Source organism: Emydura macquarii, unplaced genomic scaffold (genome assembly GCF_026122565.2).
Source record: "Emydura macquarii macquarii isolate MOO-44397 ecotype Brisbane River unplaced genomic scaffold, CSIRO-AGI_Emac_v2 contig_705, whole genome shotgun sequence".
Lineage (NCBI taxonomy): Eukaryota > Metazoa > Chordata > Testudines > Chelidae > Emydura > Emydura macquarii.
This window is the reverse complement of record NW_027130842.1, coordinates 2719818-2745873: the sequence shown is the minus strand read 5'-3', so window position 1 is coordinate 2745873 and position 26056 is coordinate 2719818. Positions and strand designations below refer to the sequence as shown.

General features: G+C 37.0%; 1 protein-coding gene across 4 annotated transcripts in view; it reads left to right on the top strand.

Moving 5' to 3' along the window:
- The window catches only part of MAP3K5 (mitogen-activated protein kinase kinase kinase 5), a 143863-nt gene extending 118046 nt beyond the window's left edge, over positions 1 to 25817 (top strand). The window contains exons 17-30 of one of the 4 annotated variants that reach the window (XR_010918652.1): positions 1227 to 1363; positions 2825 to 2930; positions 3860 to 4017; positions 4513 to 4690; positions 5600 to 5620; positions 6731 to 6908; positions 7002 to 7170; positions 9215 to 9400; positions 13651 to 13756; positions 17404 to 17647; positions 20355 to 20467; positions 22521 to 22654; positions 23771 to 23847; positions 25089 to 25139. Coding sequence is in view for 2 of the 4 variants with exons in the window: in XM_067542295.1 (XP_067398396.1) it covers positions 1227 to 1363; positions 2825 to 2930; positions 3860 to 4017; positions 4513 to 4690; positions 5600 to 5620; positions 6731 to 6908; positions 7002 to 7170; positions 9215 to 9400; positions 13651 to 13756; positions 17404 to 17647; positions 20355 to 20467; positions 22521 to 22633; positions 23771 to 23847; positions 25089 to 25149 (1847 nt within the window). In the remaining 2 variants the exon portion in view is untranslated. Of the gene's footprint in view, positions 1 to 1226; positions 1364 to 2824; positions 2931 to 3859; positions 4018 to 4512; positions 4691 to 5599; positions 5621 to 6730; positions 6909 to 7001; positions 7171 to 9214; positions 9401 to 13650; positions 13757 to 17403; positions 17648 to 20354; positions 20468 to 22520; positions 22655 to 23770; positions 23848 to 24994 lie in introns of all 4 variants that reach the window. The other 3 variants (XR_010918653.1, XM_067542295.1, XM_067542296.1) reach the window with 3 other exon arrangements.
- Positions 25818 to 26056: the final 239 nt, after the last annotated feature.

The following is a 26056-nucleotide window of genomic DNA, read 5'->3' as shown; positions in this document are numbered from 1 at the left end:
CTGGATAATTTTAAAGGGAGCATTAGGAGATGTCTGGGAACCTGGCTAGGTATGGTGGGGAGGCAGCCAAGCTAATTGCTGGCACCTCCTTATGGCAAATGTCCAGTGCCTGTACTCCTGCTGGTACATAGGGAAGGGATACTAGTGATCAGATAAAATTGATTGGTAAAGGATTTAAAGGGGATATTCTTAAAGCAGATGAAACGGGGATTCGGATCTCCTATGACTGGTATGGCAGGGAGCCAACTCCCCCCTTCCTTTATAGGCCCTTCCTCAACCCTCATTAAAAGTGGAGGTGGTGAGGTCCCAGCAGTGGACTGGCTGGGAACCAGGATGGGTAAGGAGGAGTGCTGACGGAAGCCCCGGTATATATTGAAATGACTATGGAATTACCTGCACTGTACACTTTTATCTGTTGGGTACTCCCAGACATTTAAGAATAAAGATGTGGCCTAATTAAACCACATCCACTGTCTCCTGTCCTCTGTCCAGCACAGTTGGGCAAATGTTGCCAAGATGCCTGGATCCAACTGGTTCAGGGTAGAGTATGGTATGGAGACAGCACTTGTTACTGTGGCAGATGAGTTCCTCCTGGGCCATACTGCTGCAGCTATGGTCAGTGGAGCTGTTCAAATTGGATTCCTCCTGATTTAACAAGGAAGGGGGAGACTGGTAGTAAAGCATTTCTGCATGAGGGACCTGCAGTTATGGAACAAGTTTTCACATTCTTGGTCTGGGAATGTTGACCTGGCAGTGCATACTGCAAGGCCCATCATTTTGCCTAGGAATCTGAAAGGGGTAGAGGATGATGGGATGATTTTTTATGGGGGGACAGAGTTTTGCTGGGGAAAGTTCAGCTACTGTGCTGTGTCAGGTCGAGACTTGCTGGATTTTTTTCTGAGAGCACTGCTGGTTTTGATTTTTTTTGGGGGGAGGGGCGGATTATGTAAAAGCAACAACATAGCCATATACTGTTTAGTCAATGATCATCATGAATGAAAATAAATAGTAGTACCAAGTTACAGATTTTTTAAAAAGCTTGATTATAGATAAATGTAAGAATGTTCAGTTATTATGGAGGATATCTACATTTTACTAAAGGTGTATTCTGTTCCTATTAGTGTGGTTACATTTACTACTTGACACAGACTAAGGTCTTGGTCAGAAAGAACAATCTCTGAGCTAAGTTTACTCTCAGGTTTCTTTTCCTCCCCAAAAATGTATAGGTAGCCTTTCTGCTCTTCTGCGTTCAAAGTGGGGACCACTGAAAGATAACGAGCAGACAATTGGTTTTTACACCAAGCAGATTCTTGAAGGATTAAAATACCTCCATGATAATCAGATAGTGCATCGAGACATAAAGGTGAGAAGCTGCTATGAATTACAGGCATGGGTTCATTTAGCAGGAAAAGGTCATGTTTGTAAAGTGGACAAGTATATGGTCTCGCAATACACTCAGGAGAGATAGGAAAGAAGATGCTTTATATTATGTTATTACAGTTTTACCCAGAGACTGAGATGGGCTGCTCCCATCTGAAGAGGTGTGCAGGGTTTTAGCCACACAACTCTCATATGTTGATGGAAGCTGTTTAACTATGCCTCCACTTAGTATATTTAAAAATCTATTTCTAGGAGTAATTCAATGTCCCCTTTTCCCCCAGCACTCCCTCTGTCCTCAATTGTGTTCTGTAGTGGTTTAGGTTAGTGAACCTGTATTAACTTAGATTATTCCTAGGAACTGAATCCCTTTTATATTTACTTTTAGTAACCATAAAGGTACTTGTCATCATAGTCCATAAAAGCCTGTTTTTAAAATGAAAGTAATATTTTCTGTAATGTGGCCCAACTTTATGGACAATACATTTGGAGTTTCAAGGTGGTATCTTAATCAAAAATACGCTGTGGAAAGTGGGGAAAGAGATATAGAGGACTGGGAAGAAAGAAGGAGATTATACAAAGAGATTCTTAATATAGACCTGACAATGGGAAATCATTTTTCTGAAAAAGCTGGAAGAATCTTTTGAATATTTGGTGTTTCTTTCCTCTATCAGTATTCTTTACAGCACTGGTTCCCAACCTTTTTGGCTCAAGGGCCACAGATATCGTTTTTAGATCCCTGAAGGGCCACCAGTCTCCACCAGCAGGCCCCCCTGCCCCTGCAACCAGATGGAAGGAGTTCAAAGAGGAGGCTGCCTTCTCACTGATCTCCCGTCTCCCTGGCTGCAGCAGGGAAACCACACACATCCTGTAGCCCTGTGTGCTCCACCTGGGTCGCTAGGCAATGGCTCCCTTCTGCAGCCAGGGGGTTGGAAGATCAGTGCTCCCCTCCCTCTAGCTTCAGCAGGGAACCCAGCACCTATGGATCTAGGCAGAGCGCTTTGCCATGCTCCCTGCTACAGGAAGGGGGAGGGGAGCACTAATCTCCCATCCCCTTGGCTGCAGCAAGGAGCCTGCACTGGTCTGTTAGCGCCATGGTAACGCGCTCCACCTGGGTCCTTAGGCAGCGGCTCCCTTCGGCAGCCAGCAGGAGGGGAGCCACAGGCCACTTTTGGGCCCCGGGACACAGATTGGGAACCACTGCTTTACAGAATTCCTGTAGAGGGGGAAGCATACACAAGTCCTGACATTTCACTTTACAGAGGGAGCACCTTAAAATGGAACTGTAGAAGACAGCAACAGTGATTCACACCTCCCCCCTCCCCAAATATCTCTTAGGAGTAATTATTATACAAAAAATTATTATGTATAAAAGAATGCACTGAAAGTTGTCGTACATTAACAGTCACTAGAGAAAAATAATTGGTCCAAATATTCTGTCCTTCAGGGTGATAACGTGCTTATCAACACATACAGCGGAGTTCTAAAGATTTCAGACTTTGGAACATCCAAGAGACTTGCAGGGATCAATCCATGTACTGAAACTTTCACTGGTATGTTTCTAGTTTACAATGTCTTCCAGTTTGAAAGCAAAAAAAGAGTGTTATGAATGTAGGGTCAGATCCTGCAGCAGCTTCACATGCAGAACTCCCAGGGACTTCAATCAGTGCATATAGTAGCTGGAGGAAGGGGCTTTTTTGATTTGCCGTATCTTAAATGTAAATGTAAGGAAAAGGTTTCTAAATGTAATGGTATGCACTGGTAGAGAGGAATGACAATATTTAAGAGATTAAAATTCGCCTAAGCAAAATAGGCCTCTTTTTCCCCATGCACTTATCATGCTTGTACACACACAGTTTTTAATCTTGCTGTCTCTCTCAGCCAAAACTAACTTTTTCTTTTTTGCTCAGTCTGCTTAATTCCACTTCCAGAATTTGTCCTTAATTTGATCTTCCTCTTGCTTGAAAACCTAATTCAAACTTACCGTACTGTGGGTATTATTTACATCATTAAGCATCACTTTTAAACTTGTGTATTTCAATTCCCTCTTTCAGAATTTGCTAAATTCCTGCTCTCTGAATTTAAGAGAATGCAAAATGTGATGGCTGGATGGCTCTTTCACTCCAGGAAGTAAAGTCCTATCACCTCACTAATCAGTTCCTTTGCATCTCTGAATCCAATTCAAAATTGCCCTCTTAATTTTTCTATTGGCATATAATGTGACTGTGTGGAAATAGGACCTGATCCAAAGCCCACTGAATTCCATGGAATTTCACCATTGACTTCAGTGGACTTTGGATTAGATCAGTTGCAAACAGTGTTCACTTGTAGCCCTAACTAAAAGTATTCTTTTGAAAACTGTGAAGATAATTTTTTAAATTCATAATATTTCTCCCTGCCCATCCACTTTGTTCCCTCTACCCTTCTTAGCTGCCTACCTCATCATCTTAGTGTTAAATGAAAAAATTGCGTTTTTAATCAGGTACACTTCAATATATGGCACCAGAAATAATAGACAAAGGGCCACGAGGCTATGGGAAAGCTGCCGACATCTGGTCTTTGGGGTGCACCATCATTGAAATGGCCACAGGGAAGCCCCCTTTCTATGAACTGGGAGAGCCACAGGCAGCTATGTTTAAGGTAGGACCGCTTTCTTAAACACTTCTGTTCAGGTCCATTGTTTTTGTAAACAAAGGAAGTCTTATGACTGTATAAAAAGACAGAGTGGGAGAACAGCAAGGATAAGATAAAGGAAATGCCTCTTTAATGAGCATATTAGAATGAATGTGTTATCTGAAATGATTCAGTTGAGTAGGAGTGCTGTATTGTTTCAAAGAAGAGAGAAATGGAGCAACAAAAGGCTGTTCACAGGTCCGTTAAAATTTTTTTATGTCTATCTCCATTTTAACAGGCTGAGCTAATGAGCAGTGCTTCTGTTTTCTGTGAGACCCTCTTTGGGAACAAGAGAATGTTTCAGATATTCTTGTAAAATGTAGGTCATTAATGATGATAATGTTTAATGGATTTCACTAGCTTTTAAGGAAGTGGTTTTAAGTCTATATCAAAAGCTGATTGCAAAGTGTATGAGGGAAAACTTCTGGTTTCTGTTTCTGTTTACTCTTTCGTCTCTCTCAGGTGGGAATGTTTAAAATACACCCAGAGATTCCTGAATCCATGTCAGCAGAGGCCAAAGCCTTCATACTGCGTTGCTTTGAACCAGATCCTGACAAGCGAGCCTTTGCTAATGAACTACTTGTAGATGAATTTTTAAGGATTTCAAGCAAAAAGAGAAAATCCCAGTCAAAGCTCTCAGGTAATTGGATCACTGAGATGTATTTGGTAGATTTTACTCATTAGAGAGACTGTTTCCTGTAACATTAGTCATAACCTCTGAGACTAAAGCAATGTATCCTCTTGATGAATATTCAGCAGTAAACCTCTCTTGAATTGTGACTTGTGGAAGCAGAGCAGGTCTGTAACAGCAAAGTTCTGTTATCACTAATGATATGGAAATGTTCCAGAGCAAGTGTTTTATACAGTTTTTGGAAGTCCTTAGAAAATTCCTATACAGCATTTTTTAAATGTTCTCATTTAAAGAATACTTGCACAACAGGTTAATCAGCAACTTTTGTTGATTACAAAGCAAAAATAGTTTAATATAAAAGACTGCAAAATTTGTTGAAAGCTTTGATTTATATGACCAGTATTAAAACAAACTGAGATTTGTTTTTTTCTAAGGGTTACCATTGGTAGAAATAGTAAGATGTATGAAATTTATTGTAACTTAATTTGAATAAAAGAATCTTCTTACTTTACAAAGTTATTACACAGATTGTACCTCTGGTTTTGTTTTTTATTTTTGGGTTTTTTTGTTTAAATTGTGGAGCACAAGTGGTTTCTTTGACTGCATAAATTATGTATTTATTTAAATGTGGAAAAAATGCCTGCTGCATTTAAGAACAGTTTTTTTTATCAAGATACCTAAAATAAAGAAGAAATATTAGATCACCATGTTAACTTGTTTGGAGAAAATTTTTTTAAATAAGAATAGATTAAATTCTGATTTCTCTTCTCAAAGTCAGAGACTGATTAGATAAATGACAGTCTAGATATTCTTAGTATGCACAGTACAAGTGAGAGGAGACAATTTATTATCCATACTATATTTACTCAATTAAATGTACCATATGATGAATATTTTTGTTTGCTTTTCTTCCCACAGCTCTTTCAGCTAACTCAAATGGTGAGTTTTAACATTCTTTTTTTCCTCAAAACATGTAATAGGTTGATAGAGTGAGAATCATTTACTCATTCCGAGGTAAATTACCACATCTAAAAATACAGATGAGATAATTGGACACAATTATCAAACTGAACAGTCTATCATTCTTAGGAAGCCATAACTTTATCGCATAGGTTTAAAGTACTGTATCAGGTGGCTAATATCTTGCATATCATGGGCCTTGAGCAGTTCTATTGCTGTTTATAGTGACATTTCCAATGGAAATGGTGCAGAGCACCTAAAACAGCAAAGTTCAAAGGGATTGTTGCTTAGAATAGTCTGTCTCCATTTTTTATTCATTTTTTCAATTACCTAAACTCTAAGCTGCCATAAAGAATTTGAATGAGAATGCAGAACCTTCTTGCTACAACAGTGTGTGCTATTTATAGAAGCTGCTAACTCAGAGTTAACATGCATGTGTCACACATTTGTCATAAAAATAAACAGATTTTGAACTTACTAAAGTGGTGCAGAGCAACATGTGGTGAAAAAAACATCTTCCAAATTCACCCAGGGTGAAATTTAGATTGGTAGAGAGGGCATGTGTGAAGGGCATAGCACCACTTAAGCTTGAAATTGCTCCCATTGAAGTCAATAGGACTTTTGCTACTGACTTCAAAGAGAAAAGGATTTGGGTCCCTAATGGAAGGCTTAAACTGTTGCAAGGGTGTTGGGCAGACCCCCTATGCTGATATATAATACTCTGAGAGAATACTTGGAGGTGCTCAGGAATGAATGTATACATAAGCACTGTAGCTCTGGGAGTTTATTATATCTTCACCTTGTAAAGATCATAATGCCCAGTAAGTTGAGATGGTCCCAGGTCTCTAAGAACTGTTCATCTAAAATATGTTGTGAACTCCTTCCAGTAACTGAGATCTCTTTTCAAGAAACATCTTCAAATGCTCTTTTTTCATATATGTGTAACGCAAGTGGGAGGTTGGAGTTTACCTTCTCTGCCTCCTCTTAAAAGAATAACTTTCTTTTCAGAATTAAGGTATAGCCATTGAAACGTAGACCATTTGGGATGGTTTTGAAACACTAATTTTCTGATTGTTCCTTCATGAGTAGAATACCTTCGGAGCATATCTTTGCCTGTTCCTGTTCTGGTAGAAGATACGAGCAGTAGTAGCGAATATGGCTCTGTTTCACCGGACACAGACTTAAAAATTGATCCATTCTCTTTCAAATTGAGAGCCAAATCCTGTGGAGAAAAAGATGCAAAAGGAATCCAGTCCCTTTTTCTAAGGTAAAGAGCTATGTTGTTTTCATGTTACCACACATTCCTAATCCAAGAAGTGTTTTTTTTTTAAATGTTAATTTTCATCATGTAAATTTTCAGCATCCCAGATGAGAATTTCGAGGATCATAGTGCGCCTCCTTCACCTGAAGAGAAAGATTCTGGATTCTTCATGCTAAGAAAGGACAGTGAACGGAGAGCCACTCTCCACAGAATATTAACAGAGGACCAAGAGAAGGTGGTGAGAAACTTAATGGAAGCCTTAGCTCAGGTAAAATAACTTGCAGGCAAAAAATAGCATGTAATTTTGCTGATTTCCAGTAAGCGTGTGCATGAATGTGTGTAAATATATATATATTAAACCAGGTTTCAGGCACAAAATAAGATTTGACAAACTAGGTGGCTGATATAATATAGGACTTGAGAGAGTGCAGTTGTACTGACAATAATAAAAATATACACTCAAAATTATATTTGTGTGCATTACGTTTGTATTTTACATTATTCATAACTACTGCCTCTGTGTGCACACAGATATCAACTGGTTGAACAATGGAAGAAAATATATGAACGCTTTAATGAAATTTCATTTTTGCCAACATTTTTTCTAGCTGGACTAATGAAGGACATGGCTTTAATATAGTAATGATCAGTCTAATCAACTCTAGAAATTGTACACCAGGGATTCTCAACCTGTGGCTCTAGAGTTAAATGTGTCTCTTGTGGGGCTGGTGTGTCTGGCTCTTTTGCCCAAGTAGGTTTTATGTCAGATTGCAGCAGGCGAGCCCAGTAAAATAGACTAGAGACACCATGACATCATCCCTGTCCTTTCAAGATGCTGTAAAACGGGCGAAAAGGAGTGACTGAGAGAACAAACAGCCCCATCCCTCACAGCAGTTAGGAGTGGAAGTGGAGGGAGGGAGAAGAGAGTATCAGGCTGAGCTTCAGAAAGCCACAAAATAATCACCCATTACCTCCTGACACTACTCTGGGTGATTCATTATGATATCAGTACAGGTGGATGTTGAATAATCAACTATTCTTCATCACACTACAAATGTTGCAACAGTAGTCAGGTGGTGATGTGATTTTTGTTGTTGTTTTTGTTGTCTGTAACTCACTTTGCTGGTGAAATGGCTCATTTCATTCTCAAAGCTGAGTATCTTTGCTCTGTATGTAAAATATGTTCCATGGTATTTAGGTTTTTAAAACTAGTACATTCAAGAAATAAGGTGCAAATTTAAATATCTGATTTGCTGGGTAAATCTTTCTAAAGTTACCTAGCACTATTGCTGTAGCTAGAAACTGTTGCCATAACAATAGAATAAGATTTTTAGTTCTTGGTAGAATCAACCATTGAAATAGTGATATAGAAGGGTTAAAAACTGGAGAAGGTAAAACAGATGTGCCAAATAACAGGGAGCAAAAATCAACATGCTCTTCTGTTATGGAAACCAGTGATAGATATCGCCACAAGTATTTATCTGACTTTAACCAAAAGAAATTTCTCTAATATTGTTCTGTGAGTAACTACAATTTTTTCTTCTTGATTTTATTTTAATGACTTGTGATATTTTCATATTTTTTCCCATAATTGTAATTCAGATTTAATTTCAGATGGCATAACTGACAGCTAAAAAAACCCCTGTGACCCTATCTCTATTTCTTCTCTATAGTATTTGCCAAACATTAATTACCTCTGAAGCATTTTGATATATTCTTCGCTGACAGAAGCTTAAAAATAAATATAGAGATTTCAGAAATGGGAGCACATATGTGAATGAGACAGATCATTGAATGCAACCACGGTCTTTTGATAGTAGTGGGTGAAAAATTCAAGTCCAGATGTAAGTGTAGTTATAGTGTTAAAGTTCCATACAGGGGTGAATCTTCGGCTTGGAGTTAAGCACTCAAGGATGAAAATCTCCCCTTAGAAAGCCCTCTGCACCAAAGGAGACCCACTTAACCCCTACTTTAAGGATTAAATTAGGACTTCAGCTTGTGATAGGCCTCAGCAGAGAATGATTTTCACTCACTTTTCAGGACCTAATAATTATAATAGTAGTGAGATATGCATTTCCCCCCTACATTTTGCTGAAATATATTACTTGCACAAAATAAATGAGCACTATGCAGCATATACTTTTTGGTAATTAAAGAAGTAATCATTGTGTCTGTTTTAGATGTAAATTTTCTGGAATGTAGAGGGACAAAGGTTATTTATTGTGTATCAACTTATATTCATTAAAATCAGTGAATGTAAAACTTAAGTTATGTGCTTTAGGCTGAATTTGTTCCTTTTGTTCCTCTAATAGGGATCTGAAGAACCCAAACTAAAATGGGAGCACATCACAACTCTTGTCACCAGCCTCAGAGAATTTGTAAGGTCAACTGATCGCAAAATCATTGCGTCCACTCTTTCGAAACTGAAACTGGAGTTAGACTTTGACAGTCATGGCATTAGTCAAGTCCAGTTGGTGCTATTTGGTTTTCAAGATGCTGTAAGTAGACACTTTTAGAAGTTTTGCTGTATGAAGTCTCAGTTAAAGGACCAAATTAAAGTCTGGCAGAAGCAGATGAAAATTCGTTGACAATTAGAACCTTCAGCCCACAGTCAGCTTTTAGCTTGGTTGCCTTATGAGCCTTTGGCAGTAAGTATGCCCTGACCACAATAGCTATTTTTTTCCAGACCTATGGTTTTCACAGATAAACAGAAGGAGGGTTCTGTAAATATTACAGCATATTCCACAAGTAGAAAAGCCTCAGAAAATTTCATGGTTGCATTTTTTTGTAAATAAATAAAGCTGCATGGATACATATCCCTTGGACTTGTTCCGCCTTAGAAATTACTACATTTAAAAAATCCCAATGAACTAAACCATACCTGTCATTGTATTCCGGTCCTGATGCATGTGATCAGTAGCAAAACTTTGCCAAATCTGAGTTGTAAACCTTCACCCTAAACTATGATAAAATAGCTACTGAGGTACAAAAAAATTGCTAAGGTAATACTCACAGTTCCCCACAATGATAAATAGGAGACAGAAATGGAGACCCTTTAAATAGCCATTTTACGAAAAAGCAATGTTCTCCCAGAGCAGAGCTTTAAATGTTATTTCAACTTCTCCGCTAACATTTGATTTAAAAGGGCAAAAGCTATCTTGTCGTGTACTGGGCTGAATAACGGATATTGGGAAGGTTTGACTTGGTTGTTCATCATTGTGACCTCATTGGATCCATAAGGTTAAAACCACATGGGGACAAAAGAAGGGCACTCAAGGTGATGCCCCCATGAGCATATAAATCAGGGCTCTTCAAAAGTAAAGCAGCTATTTGAAAAGGTTGCCTGGTATTGTATAGAGTTTAAGTGAGCAGAATTATGTACCACTTCCCCAGAAGGCCAGCATATAAAATAAACCAGTCAAAGGAAGGTTTCCTACCCTCTCTCCTGGAGTTTTTCCACCTTGAATGTCTTCCTCCTGCCCTCCATTCTGTTCAGTCTTGCAATACATCATGGATCAAACTCAGGCTGCAGCAATAACAATGCACAACAAAGTCAAAGTTTCCCATATCGGCTATTCAATCCAATACAAAGCAAGAAGCCTTCTGCCCCTTTAAATCTAAGCCAGGATCATACGAATTGCATGAAAAAATCTCTGAATGTTTGATAAACTGAAGTATATTTCTGACTCGTTCTTTTTGTACAAAATGCCTGATAATGTCACAAGCAGGAAATAGCAGTGCAATTCAGCATACTTGAACTTCATTAATCTGTACAATAATGGGTACAGCAGAGCAGCTACCTCACTATTGCCATGGCATCATTTGTGGTAACTCCAAATGCATGCACATTATCTTATTTTTAATGTGAGCACCACCTTGCCCAATCCTCTATTCCACCTTGTACTCAGTCTGATAGTAAATTTCCCAGTTTACCCACATCTTGAATTGAAAGTTCTTTAAAATCTGTCATCATGTAAAAGACGAAGTGCTGGCCTGCTGAAGAAGCCATGCAAAGAAACTAAACAGAAGGCTTTAAACAAAATAGTCTTTGGATCCTACTGAGAAGAGTCCCAGTGAAGAAGCAGAGGTTTAGTGGGAATTTTCCTTTCCCGGTGGAAAGTAACAAAGCCGTAGATACACATCTTCCACTGCAACTCCCAAAGACTGAGGTAAAAGTCCAAATAGCAGCAGCTTTGTAATGATGAAGGCAAATGGCCAAGAATTACTATTTAAAGCAATTGGGATGTTTTGGGGGAAGTATCTGGTTGGCTATGATATCCCAATCAGAAAGAGTTCTGCAATTTTAGTATCCTGAAAACTGGCATTACAGAAAACAGGACAAGTGAGTGAGAAGGGGGACCGTTCTACAGACATCAGAATGGGAGGCACTTCATGTCAGTATGGTAGTTGGCCACATTTGTTTCCTCACAGTGACTCTTCTGGTAGGTGCTTTTTGTCCCCTTGTATATCATTCAGATGCAAGGCAGTCCTCCCAATGATATTTCAACATCCCACACAGAGGCCTCTCTTCTGTCCCTTTCTCCTCTTCCAAATACAGTGCTTATTTTAGGACAGGTCTCCTCCATTTCCTGTGAACAGGAAATAATTAAAGCAGATACTTTTTGAATCCAGGTCCCAGTGTTGGAGGGGGCCTAGATAAAGCATTGAAGTCAGTGGGAGCTGATAGTAAAATTTGGTTCTGTATTTTTACATCTATTTACATACCACTTCAGGGAGACACACTATATAACTAGGATAACCTACTGAAAAAAATCAAGACAGCTAATGTGTATATATATATTTCCCCAGTAGACTTAGACCTCTATCACAGAAAAACAACTTAAATCTTGGTATGTGTCAAGATATCAGACTCTTCTCTATCAGAATATTGCTAAAAATAGGGAAAATTAGCTCCTTTATTCTCAGGACTCATGAGTAATAAGGGCTGATGGTCAGGATATCCTGATCAAAGCACTTGGGGAAAAAAAGTTTTGCTCTGTGTTCTAAAGTGCTTAGTCATACTACTGTGGATGTTTGTGTTCCTTGACAAAGTTACATCATGACTCTTGAGTACTGAAATAGACTACATTGATAAACAGCTTGAACTTTGTGCTTTTAAAGGCTCAATCCTGCAAGGGTGCTGAATACTTCAAAACAGGTGTTGAGCAGTTTCAATTTGCATAACATCAATACACCTCTCAGGAGGTACTCAGCACCTTGCCTGACTGGTTTCTGAACACTGTGATTGGGCTTATTCAACAACATAGCATTCTTCTTATGATAAACAGTCAGCCTGCTAACAATTCTTACAACATGACAAAATGCCATCTAGTGGCCATTGGAGCAAAGAAATAAGAGAATACATTTTACAATAATAGAAAAACATCTTCATTTGAACTTCTGTCCATCCCCAAAAGATATCATTTTTATGACATCACTCTTATTTCTTACAAGAAGATTATGACAACCTTCAGAAGAGCGAAATAAGGTGATCCTGTTTTCATGAAGTGCCCTCAAAATAAAACCTGAGGAAAAAGACAGAAAATATCCTATTAGTCTCTACAGAGGAAATTTTTCCATGAGGCATTTGTGGATCTTTATTAGAATGAACTTCTAAATATAATTTAACTTGTCTTTCTGAAATATTTTGAGTCCTCCTGCTCCCTTATGTGTCTTGCTACAGTTGGTTTCACCTGTCAGCTTCAATTTCTAGCCTTGGTGGTCTAGTTGTAGAGCCAGCTTGTGAAACCTAGTGGCTGCCATTGCTGCTGAGTTTGGCTGTGTCTGTCCTTGTACAGTTTTGAATAATCCACCACCCCATCATACCCTTGTTGTTGCTGTCTTCCCTCGGCTCATTTCCAGCCCTTTGAGAGTTTGAAAGGAACAGCCTCAGAAATAATTTGATAAATTATGGACAACTGAGAGTCTGCTTGAGAGCAGAATTTTGAAGGCAGCACTGCAGGAATACACAGATATGTCAGGACCAGGCCAGTAGATATGGCAGAGGCTATAAATTCATAAGCCATCACCACTAAATCAGCAGGGTTATACTGGGCCAAAAAGTACCAGGAAAAGGGCAATGGAAAGGAATCGAAAATGATCTTTAACTTGTTACAGATACTTTTAAATGTCAGAGAAAACCTGCATCCTTTCTCCTTCCCAAATCAGACTAGAAGCAATAAAAGAATTAGCGAAATTCCCTAAGTAAACTAGTATTAATTGGCTCCTTTCTGATTCAAGTGGGAGGAGCCTCACATTAGTTTTTGAAGACAGTGCAACCACCTTTACTTTAAAATAGACAACTGTATTACAGTTTTGCCAACTCAAGCAGTCAAAAATCATGAATCAGACCCCACAAAAATAATGAAATTGGCTTTAAAAGTCATGAGATTTTTAAGGGGTTATTTTTATTTTTCCTCTGATACTGAAGTATTAAGGATTCACTTTTTAAGCTTTTCTCCCTGAGATCTAAAAATCTTACCTTTTTAAAAATGAACGCTGAGATTCTCATGAAACCATTTGACTCTAGCAGCTAAGACTTTATGAAAAGTACAAAATATCACAAGACTTGCAACAAAATCACAAAAGTTGGAAACACTGCTATTATATTTTCTTTTCTAATGACATCATGAAATTACTTAAAGAAAACTCTGTTTTTCATATAGTATAGCTGAGCTTAATATCATATTATCAGTGGTACACCACTTCAGAGATAAAATGATTTCTGAACTGCATTCTCTGTCACCAGGTAAATAAAGTTTTACGAAATCACAACATCAAGCCTCACTGGATGTTTGCCCTAGACAGCATAATTCGAAAAGCTGTGCAGACTGCTATTACTATTCTGATACCGGGTGAGTCACTCTGTTATTCAGCAAACGTTTAATATCTGATTGCTTAAAATGTTTTATGCTATGATCATGATGTGTCATGAAAGCCTTTGAAACATGCAATGACCTCCTTTTGTCTTTGTTGATATTCATTAGCTGTTTCACAAACCAAATATTCATAGGTGAGTTGTCCAAGCTATTTTGGAGTGCACCTTTCCTGGATGCATAATATAATAATAAGTGGCAACTGAGTCAGAGCATTAGTAGACTTACTGGTGCACTTCAAGGGCCAGATTTTTCATGTACTTATCATCTGAACTTGGGGCATGAAAAAGAGCTCAGGACCCAATACATTCAACTCTTTTGAAAATGTGTTGCGAGCTACAGACTGTTGGCCATCCAAGAAGTGCACCAATAACTTATATGGATCCACTGGCCAAAAACTGTCTATAGTGGCTATAGACATACTTGCCTGCTACAGGCAGGAGGCTTTTGTTGAGTGTGGGTAGGCAAGGAGAAGGATTCCTTGTAAAAGAAACACTAATCCATTTGTTTCCAGTCTGCCACACCCAGCCACACTGCTTTCCTCCATCGAAAACAACTGAATTTTAGAATGAACCTGCTGCATTCAGTAGTACAACAGGTGCATCTTCTTGGGCGTACCTAATCTGCAGGATTCAAGTGGTTAATAAGGACTGGTGATTTTCCTTGCAATTGTTACAGGGCATTAATTACCCCTCTGTAGAGCTATTCCACAGGGCCTGTGGACCACTTAAATTGCACTGAAGCCATACCGTATGGGACCTTTGTACTGAGGTAAATTTCACACATCATGAGTATGTTTCTCCCCAAAATCATAGGTCTGTAGTAATGACAAAGTGATTAGAAAGGTGTGATTGTTTCTTTGAAACATTTTTGCAAGCTTAGCTGCATTTTCCTTGGTATTGATGGTGGGGTTTTCAGGAAGCACTCTGTGTTAACCTAAACTCTGCTCCCACTGAAGTCAATTCCCATTTATTTCAATGGGAGGAGAGTCAGGCCACAACTGAGTGCTTTTGAAAAATCCCATCCTAAAGTTCTAAGCGTTCAAGGTCTTTCCTGGTTTGCATGGCTATCTTCAGTATAAATGATAAGTAGGCTTGGAAGTAATTTGATTTTTTCTTACTTGTTTAAAATAATTTGACAGATAATATCAGTTTATTTTTAAGCATTTTTTTAAATCTATTTACATTTTCAGATTTTGGGGAAATTGTGAGGGGGAAGACAGACCATCAGAAATCAGACAATAATTATTTAATAGCAGTAGACATTGAGATTTTAAAAGTTAAAGATTAATAGCTACTACAACAGAAATCATCAACATCACATGTCAAAATATACAAAGTAAATATTCTTAACTTATACTCTAAGTTCTCAAGTAGCATTTTCCTTACTTTGCCTATATGTAAATTTCAATTATTATTTACAGAAATATTTTTCATAATTTTGTATTGAGATTTACCGACATTTGCCAATAAAAATCTAATTTCTAAGCATATTGATCAGGTATTATTAATAAATTATTTATTTGATACTTTGAAGTTACATTATATGTTTGACTTTAGTTTTACTAGAGTGCTGAAAATTCCACAGGAGTTTTTATTACTTTGCTTATTCTTTATTTGTAGCCAAAAACTACATACAGGAAGCCATTCAAAGGGGAAGTAGGAGTTGTTGGATTTTGTTTACAAGACTAATAAATTGTTGTCCTTTAGTATAGTGTATAGTTTAACTGGAATCCAAACATTTTTGCACAGCAAAATAAAAAATTAATTTGGATTATTGGTGGAGGATTAGTCTGCTTTCTCAGTTTGGGGCAAGTATAGTTTCATTGCTTTTAGAAACGTAGAATGTCAAAATCTACCTTAGCTCGGCTGTGGAAGAGCATATTGCAATATGTGGAAGTGAAGAGAGAGAAAATGGAGGGGATCCTGGACAAACTTCCTTTGGGAAAGTGGGGAAATCTGCTTCTGAATTTTCCAGAAGTTGGGGGGAATGCCTGAAAAAAAATAAGGATCAAATGGGAGAGTATTTGGGGGGGAAAAGGCTTAGCAGTACCGCCTCAGTTGAAGAAGGGAAGGAAGGATGTGTATCACTAACTTGACAGAATTTGCAAATCGATGTTAGTTTGTTAATAGATTGTAGAAAAATACCGCAGACCTAACAGAGTACATGTTTTACATAACTGATAAGAATTGGTAGTTAATGTAAAAGAAGGAACAGGAAGCAGAATACATTCCCTCTTTATACAATAGGCAGAATTGACTTCTGGCACGTCAAAATGAATAGTGCTACTCCACTTCATTATTATTATTATTCTATCATTAGGGAGTAGTGGTCTTGGTACGTAAGGTATTTCTAATTGCAGATAATGATACATTTGGAAGAATGGCAAATAATGGGCTCCCTGCACCCAGATGTAGACTGTATGGCAATATAAGAGTTTGAAAAATGCAATTCAAGTCAGATATATGAAAAATTATAAGCTGTAGAGAGAGAATAAAGAAGGGAAACATTTGCTATACAGAAAATGCTCCAGTTTAGTGACCAGGAAAGAGATTTGGGGATTATTTTAGAAAAATCCCTAAAGCCTTCAATCTCTCGTGCAGCTGCAGTGAGCATTTATAAGATGTAAGACTGCATCGCATGATGGATAGACTGTAAATCCAAGGTGGTAATAGTGGTATTAATAGGTACTGTTGCTCTAACCTAAAATACCGTGTGGAATAGCAATCATTAAAATTTAATCTCAAACAACTATCATTCAGTTTCAAAACATAAAAAGTATAAAAGTGAAGGGAAAAAAGTAGCAAAATATGTTTCATACAAATAGTGACAACTTTTGGAATGAACAACCCCAAGGAGCCATTGAAAATAGGAGCAAAAATAAGAATAAATATAAAACAAGGATTAGAAGCTAGGATGAAGAAAGGAGAAAGGAAGAAAAGGAAAACAAGAATATAGCAGAATACTTAAAATTAATATCTGACTGTTATTCTGTCCTGTATTTGACCAAGTCCGATGGCTTTAATCTTAAAAGCAAAATAAAAAAAAAAATTTTGAGACATATCTTTGAAGCCAGCATTTAGCCAAACCACTTGCGTACAGAATTTTGTTTTATTCACATTAACATCCATTACGTAGTGTTTTTAGAGGAGGAGTCTTAGTTTTAAGGGTCTGATTGAAAGACTATTGAAGTTAATGGAAAGACTCCTATTGACTTCAGTGTGTTTTGAATCAAGCCTTGCATGAAAGGAATACAAGCATGTATGTTGCAAACTTTGAGCAAGTATAGCACCTTGTTTGCTTTATGTGGCACACAGAATAAATTCTGGGATTTCTGCATGGTTTATGACAAAAAATACTAACCAAATCTGGAATCCTAGTAGTATGTACAACTTGTCACTGCTTGGAGATTGTAAATGATCAACAGAAGCTAAATAATGTTCAAAATGTACTAAGCCATCCTGATGTTTATAAGCTGTCTTAAAACCTTTGGAAACACAATTGCAACCTTCTGCTGCAAATTTTTCAGGCATGGTTTAATCAAAACTCTACGATGAGCGTATAATTATTAACTTAAGTCTGACTTTATTCTTGTGATTTTTAATAATAAACATTATTTCTAATAGAACTGAGGCCACACTTTAGTCTTGCATCTGAAAGTGATACAGCAGATCAGGATGACATAGAAGTTGAAGAAGATCATGATGAACAGCCTCAGAATCAAAATATTCAACGGCCTTCCATTGTCATAGAAGATGCTATAGCTACTTCAGGTGTGAGCACACTCAGTTCTACAGTATCCCACGATTCCCAGGCTGCTCATAGATCACTGAATGTGCAACTAGGGAGGCTAAAATTAGAGACAAATAGGTAAGTCTAGACTTCTAGGGACCCAAGTATATTTTGTTATGATTGATGTATTTTCTTTTTCTCTTAAAATTACTCCAAATATGACAATTGTGATAAAACCATAATACAGTGCATTTCTAATTTAATTGATGATAAACAGTAATTTGTAACTCTGAGCTTAGAAAAAACACTATTTATTTCCGTCTTATTCACTTCAGTACACTGCTGACAAAACATGAGTATAAATCTTGCTTTCAGGTGTGCTCTGTTTTTAACTGACTATTAAACCTGTTGTCAAGATTCTGCTGTTTCTGCCTTTCATGCTTCATGGTTAAATGACACATTTAGTTTCCATAAAAGCAGAACTCATCATTCCTTTCTATGGTTATTCCCAGGGAACAAATCCAAGCTGCTGAATAGGTCACTGCACAATTAAACGGGGCCCAGTCTTGTCACTGTTTTGGTTTTGCATGTAGAATTCACTACAGCAAGTTCGATGCCGAGAGGCCTGTATTGTTTTTTTAAAAAACAATTTTGTCCTTCAGATAGTTGAAGGTGGAGAACAGCGAGGCCTTATGAAAAAAATAGGCCTCCAAATACTAATTGAAAAATATGCCTGTACATTTATATATATTTATATACACTGTATCTTGATAGGACAAATCTTGTGGTGCTGGAATATTCTTTGTAATCCTTTATACTGATGATTAAATTACAAATGTTTGGCAATGACACTTTTCCAAGTACATGAGAAAACAATGTATTTTGTCTTGATTGGAGGTCTTTACACATTTTTTAGTAATTCGGCATCACTTGAATTACCTGTTAGTATTAAAGTGCACTGCAATTTCTTGTTAGGGTAAATGTAGTTTGTGAATTCTCATATTACAACTTATTATATTCTGCTTGACATAAATGGATAGTTAAGACATATTCTGATTGCCATATATATAATACATGTGACAATATATTTCAAAAGTCCTCGTACAAAAAAACTGCAATCTTCATTAAGTGAAGAAATTAAAAAGAAACCAGTTAAGCCTGTCACACTTTACTGCCCAAGTTTCTGATGGGGAGTGGCATTCTAAGCAACAGGTTACTATTCAGAATAAAACTTCATTCCTTTCACTTTAAGAGTAGATGAAAGATATACTGTTTTCTATTTTTCTTTGTTTTTTGTTTTAAAAAAAGCAAGGCATGAGCAACATGCTTCTTTTTTATGCAAAACCAAAAACCTTCTGTCGTGATAATTAGATACAAAAATACCAGCTTCCATAAGTAATATGGAAAACTTCTCTTAAATAACAGGGATAATAATTGCACTTCTTTAAGCTTCGTTAGCATAAGAAGCATATGGCTGGCATTTGCAAGGCAGAAAGTAGTAAACTATTTAGATGACCGTGGATACATTTTCCAACCCAGATGAATGGGTGAGGAATAATCTGTATGTACTGTTAGTTCATGTAGGAACCCTGGAACAAAACAATGTTCCATCTAATCTACCATCATGTATCTGACAGGGGCCCGCACCAAATGCTTTGGAGGAAGATGTGATACTCCCATAATAGACAATTATACTCTAACATTTCTTAGGGGAAAGTTTCTTCCTAATCTCAGTAAATTATGGGAGTAGTAGTTATGCTCTAAAATATGAGCATTTATATCCTTTGTATCCCTATCGATTGTAATTGTGTAGTGTTCAGATGTCTTATTTTTAAAATTGTATTAAGCTCTTTGCTATAACAATATATTGTGGCAATGAGTTCCACAGATTAATTGTTTCTGGTGTTAATTATTTCCTTTTATCAGTTTAAACTTTGTTGCCTTTGACTTGCTTTGTCCCTTTATTTTTGTATTATGAGAGAGGTTAAATAGAAGCATTAGTTAACGTTCTGTAGACATTAATTTTACATAATTCATCATGACACCATTTAGTCAATCCTCTGTAAAATAAATAGACCTTATCCTAAAGGATTAAGTTTTAGGAGAGGATGCAGGGAGATGACCACCCAGCCCTAATACCAACTGAGGGCTGGGCACAAAGCCAGTCTCTGGGCTCCGAGTTCAAGGACTGATCCAGGCTAAAATCTACAGCAATATTATTCTCTCCAAAGAGGGCAGGGTAGGACTGCTCCCATGTGAAAGGGAACGTGTGCTATACCTTTCAAGAAGTATAGCTGTGACCACACACCCACTGCACTTGTTGAGATAGTGCATCAATCCCTAATGCGGTGGCTTCAGGAGCTCCTGCTAGGATAGGTACATCTGCACTGTGCCTTATGAAGAGTAAAGTCTTAACGACACAACTAGTTCTATGGCCATTAATGGTTTTGACCTTTGATCCTCAATGACACTCCCTCCTCCATAGCTGAGCACACTACCTGGTTGCTTTGTTTTATTTTTTAATTAACTCAGAATGCTGAGTTGCTGAAGCTTCATTGACAGTTTCTGTGCAGCTCCCATTTACTATGAATGCTGAAAATTAGTTTTGTTGAAAAGCCCCAATTCTAGGAATATTTATATATATATATATATTGAGCCTTTATTAGATGCACTAGTGAAAGCTGGAACAGTCTACCTTTTAATTTAAGGTTCCCAAATTAGTTATGAATTTTACTAGTATCAGTACAGTGGATCCTAGTTTTCACTATTATCAGTAAGCTCTTCAGATATCTTCCTGAAACCATAAAATTAAATTTTAAAAACCCATGCTTTTCCCCCCCTGTAGGCTACTAGAAGAGTTAGTGCAGAAGGAGAGAGAATTTCATGCCCTTTTGCATCAAGCTATAGAAGAAAAGGATCAAGAGATCAAAAACCTGAAGCTTAGGTCACAGCCAATAGGTAAGTGAATAGAGATTTCAAAAGAAACTGTTCCACACAGCAACTACAAAAGAAGGCTGTGGCAGCCAAATTTTTTTATTTCATTGGCCCAGCATCAATAAAGGCCTTTTACCACATTTCTCCTAGCCAGCACTGCGATGAAGCAAGCAAGTATGCTGTGGAAGTAAGTTACTTCATTTGTTTCTACAGCCACAGTAAAAGCAAGTGTTGTATAACTCAAAATCATACTGTTGATCTGTGATTGCAGAGAGGGCTATTCTATCAGACTTAATTTTAAGTATTCTTTTCTGAACAAGACCAACTTATTTGTATTGTATTTACTGAGACTGTTTTAAGTGTTTCCTTCATATTAAAAAGTCAAGAGGGTTTAATCCATAAGATTTATAAACATGTTTTAAAGAAAGACTGCCATGTGAGCTTGTGTGTGTGAAAAGAGAGCGTGCTTTCAGTGATTTGCCTTTAGACACATAAGGAACCTATTATGAACATCAGCTATTGCGGAATTCTTTTAGCTGAAGAAGCTGGGTGTTTTTGGAGCTGAAGGGCTGGAGTTCTAGAACTGGCATTTTGCATGATTTATCTAGTAATTGTGGGTGAAATCCTGGTCCCGTTGAAATCGATGGGAGTTTTGCCATTGGCTTCAACAAGGCTAGGATTTCACTTGGTGTTTTTGGGCTGCAGCATATGGATTCATTAAGTTGTTATGCTCACTCCCTTGAAGAGGTGCAGCAATCTTACTGGCTGATTCAGAAGCAATATAAATGGACATAAAAGTGAAGAGTCCAGATCTTTGTTGTCAAAACACTATATGCTCCTCACATCGACCCTGAAGAAGAGGAGAATAAATGGAAAAAGTAGAGGAGGGATCTACTCAGAGGATCATGTCCCACTTTCAAGGGAAAATAGCCATACCTGAGACCAGGAGAGAGTGTACTGCAAAAGCTTTAAAAAGCAGTCAAACAAAAGAAATCTTATTTGTAGCAGGGGTGGAGGCTTTTGCATATTTTAGCATGGAACACATTCCTATAGTAGAGTGAAAACCCTTGCAAAACAGGAATTATAAAAACAGTACAGGTTCTGGTCCTGAAGCCTTAGTCAGGTAAAATCACATTGAAGGCAAGATGAATATTGTCTAGGACTTTGTCTACACTCACCAATTGTACCACTTTAACTATCCTGTTATAATTTAAATTGGTACTACCACCCAAGTGTAAATGCAGATGTGCCGGCAGAAAAGTGCCTTATACTTTGGGCTGCTGATTTTTGGTTTTAAGCAATAAACACTGATAAAACACCCCCAATTTAAAAAAAAAAAAAGAAAATCCCTGTTTATCCACTAGACACCAGAAAACACCAGAAATGGTTGCATGGAGTAGTAGTGTGGACTACTGGGAAGTGATTCTAAAGTGCACTAACGCGTTGTTCAATAATTGGTCTGCGTAGACCCTGCTGATATGCATTAGAGATTCCCTAGTGGGTTTTAAAGTAGTGTAGTTTTGAAACCATGCTACATTTAAGCGCACTAGCGAATATTACCAAGAGATTACTGATTACAGTAGTATATACTGTAATGAGTAATGTATAATGTACATTACTCATTATTGTATATACAAAGAGATCCCAAAACTCCCCCCAAGTTTTTGAATATCTACATAAAACTAAAAAATGGCTAAAAAATAAAACCTGAAAAATGAAATGAATCAACCCTGGGGAAAAAAAGCCCTTCTTATACCGGTATAGATTTTCCTGTGTGGGAAAACTATCTCAGTACAAGGCACTTTTATACCAGTACAACTGCATCCATATTAGGGGTTGTACCGATTTAACTATTTCAATAGAAAAACTACCCTTAACCAAAATAGTTTAATTGGTACAAGAATTCTGTGTAGACCAGGCCTGAGTAACTACCGCAGGATTTGGTCTTTATATTCTTAACTATAGAGACACTTGCATGTCACATTTTTGTGGAAAGAGTAGGAAAGGTCACTGAAGACAATGCTTCTCTATTTAAAATTGTGAAGAGGACTAACCTTTTTCAAAATATTTGATCTAGATATCCCTGGACTGACTGACTGTCACTTTAATCCCTCTGGCACAGGGGTTGAAGACCCTGATCTCATAAACTGGCTGAGAGTTCATGGAGCTGATGAAGATACTATAAATAGGGTAGGAAAGATATTTTCTTAGGTATGTTGTTCAGTTTGTGATATAGTAGCAGTGTATTTTTCTAGGGCTTAGTGGGAAAAAAACCAGCAAAATCTTGGAATTAGTTATACATGTTTTGGAAGAGATGAGATGGGGGGGAGGGGCTAGGGAAGGGTGAAGAATAGAAAGACCATCATAAAATGTTTACTCTTGCTTTTAATTCACGTGCCTAGCTAGGTACAATAGAACTTATTTTCCAGTTAACTAAAAACATGTTGACTGGCTTCCTAATTCCCAAGCATCATCATACTTCTTCCAGCAACTCCTGTTGATTTCAGTAAAGCCTGCTGGTAAACTTCAAGGGGTATGGGGGTTGACTTTGACTACATACATTAAGGTAAAAACTACCTGTGCCTTGTCCCCACTAAGATTTTACAATGAACTAGCTATCTTGATATGAAAACATATACACCTGTTTTGTAGTGAAGACACAGCCTTAGAGCTGTTGAGCATTCTAGAATTCCAGCTGACTTTGGTTAAGACCCATGCGTAGGGCCTTTGAAGATCAGACCCATGGTGTTCTAAAATTAATCACACAAAAATTGAAGCACCTAAAGTATAGAGGTTGCTTTTGAAAACAAAGGCCTTAACCTCTGTGTGTGTGTGTTTCCCCATTGGTGAAATGGGATGTTTAACTAACCTACCACTCCCCTCCTTGTCCCCAGGGGTGTTGAGGATTAATCAATTAAAGTTTGAGGTACTCAGATATCACAGCCAGCTCTATAGAATTGCCTATTAACAAAACAAAAAATAGCTGAACTACAGAATTAGTACCAATTCAAACATGTATACTCTGTGACATGCAAATATATAACATCTTGTATAACGATGAGGTATTTTCATTGTATTTACAAACATAAACTTGACAAAATCTACATATATAAACTGAACAGTAGTATTAAACGCTTTATCAGCAATATTTTGAACCAATGCTGTCTTCCATCTACACTCAATAAGGGGGTTTTGGGTACACAAGGAATGCAGGATTATGTTATATATAAAGCTTATATATTCTATTCTATATAAAGCTTAGAATAAATGGATATGTCTGACAAAAGTAGCCTAACTTTCAATGAGGAATTTTTCCCTCCCCCCAAGTTTTTGGCAGAAGACTACACGTTAATGGATGTTCTCTGCTGTGTTACACGAGATGATCTAAAATGTCTGAGACTAAGGTAAAAATTCACCTTTTATTTAATTACACATAGCTGAAATATATGAGGTATTCTGTGTAATGAAACTACAGAAATAGAAAATTGTGAATGGCATTCTTAAGGTGTAAATGTAACTTACGTGAAATGAATACTGCAAAATCTAGTTTTCAGGGTTTCTACACACACAGAGGCACTCTGAATATGAACTGATTAAACATTTTAAAAACTTTTTAGACTGATTATTTTTTTAAAGAACTTATTCAGGTTAGTTAAAGCAAACACTGTGCTTGGAGAGAGGTCCTTTTGGAGTGTTGCTCTATCTAAAGAATTTTATACACAGATAATTTAACAGTTTTAGAACAATAAACCACAGAATCTGTCTGAAAATTGTGCCACTAAACTGTTACATAATCATACCAACTTTGCCTGTAGCTACTTAACTGGATTTGAGTAGAAGCAATGCATGCAATTATACCAGGCTTCTCTTGCCCTCAGTCATCTTAGCTAGAAATTAAAACATAGAGAAATGGTAAGATTTCATACTCTAGTGTTTCATTATATTAATAAGGATAGTATGTAACATGTACTATTATGTTCAAATTAGCTTAGCCTACTTTGAATAATGAGGACCTGATTCTCCTCAGTTAGTGATTAATCCTGCATGAGTTTTGTCATTGATTTCAATGGGAGGACAATCATGCCTTTATACCAATGTCAATCAGGAGTAATTCCACTGAGGACAACAGAGATTCATTAGTTTTAATGCTGGTGTGTGATCAGACTCAATCCTTGACTATCCTGGATCAGACAGGAAAAGTGGACTTCAATTAAAGCTGCCACTTAGGTTGACTTATGGATAATTATGGGGTGTTAATTTTTAAGTATATTGGATCCAGCTACTAATGCAGCCAAAATTCCTACTCAGTTCAGGTGAAATATATATTTGGAGACAGTGCTTATGGTTTTATTTAAAGTCCATTTAAGTCAATGGGAGTCTTTTAATTGACTTCAAGGAGCTTTAGAGAAGATCTTTTCATTTGTATTATAACTGCAAATGCCATTCACATTTGTTTTTGTTTTAATTTTGTGTTTTTAGTATTTTACCTTTGATTTCCCTGTGTTTTTACCATGTTTAATGAGTGCAATGAAATTATTATTACTATTACAGGCTGGCTTGAATCAAAGCACACCTGAATCAAGATACTATGGAAATGGAGACCAATTCTTTGTAGCTAAGCATCTTTATGGTTTTTCTTTTACAGAGGAGGGATGCTATGTACACTCTGGAAGGCCATCAGTGATTTTCGAGAGAAACATGCTTGATTCTCGCTAAGTTGGTTTTATTTCTCTGCAGAGATTTAGAGATTTTCTACAGCACAGAGCAGGTTTGCTATCAGAGAGAGCATTGCACTTTAATCCAGTATTTGTTTACTAAATGTTAAAAACACTGCAGCTCTTGACTGCATTTACTCTGACAATCCCTAAGAAGCCTGTAAACACCCTTACTTCTACATTATTTTAGTTTAAAATGTTTTTACATGGAAGCTTTTTTTATCTTAAAATCTGTTATAGATAAAGTAACCAGATGTTAATTTTACACAAAACTGATGTAAGATTTCATGTGATTGTGCATCACTGGAACACAACCAAAATGTGACATTTTTTTAAGTTTGTTCTTCTTTGTTATATAACCTTAATAATCTGTAGTAGAACTTCATAATGTCAATGATCATGTAAAGCTTACATTTTTTTCTTTTAATGTGCAGAACCTAAAAGTAATTGTTTTTACTAACTGCCCTACATACATTTTAATATTGTTTATTTTTGGTAACTTAAGTTCCCTGGTCTACAGTACATTTGTTTTAGAGTTGTTTATGTACTACTGAACTGTACCAGTTGCATATGCCTGAACTATAGTAATGTTAGCTTGTTCTAAAGCTATCTATTGTGACATACATACATACATTCTTGAAAATAAAGAATCTAAGAATATAATTTTGATACTTTCCTTATTTAAGAACTTCTAAAAATAATAGTTCAAAATGTGATACATGAGGTATAGCTACAGGGAAAATTTAGGCTGAATACAAAGAAAACCTTCTCGTATTAAAGTGACTTGAAGTTTAAAGTTACTGTGCTTCTGTCTTGGTAAACAACATATTACAAACTCATTCAGTTTTCTCACATATGAAGTCTAATTCTAGCATCCACATTTTTCTGGGATAGAAAG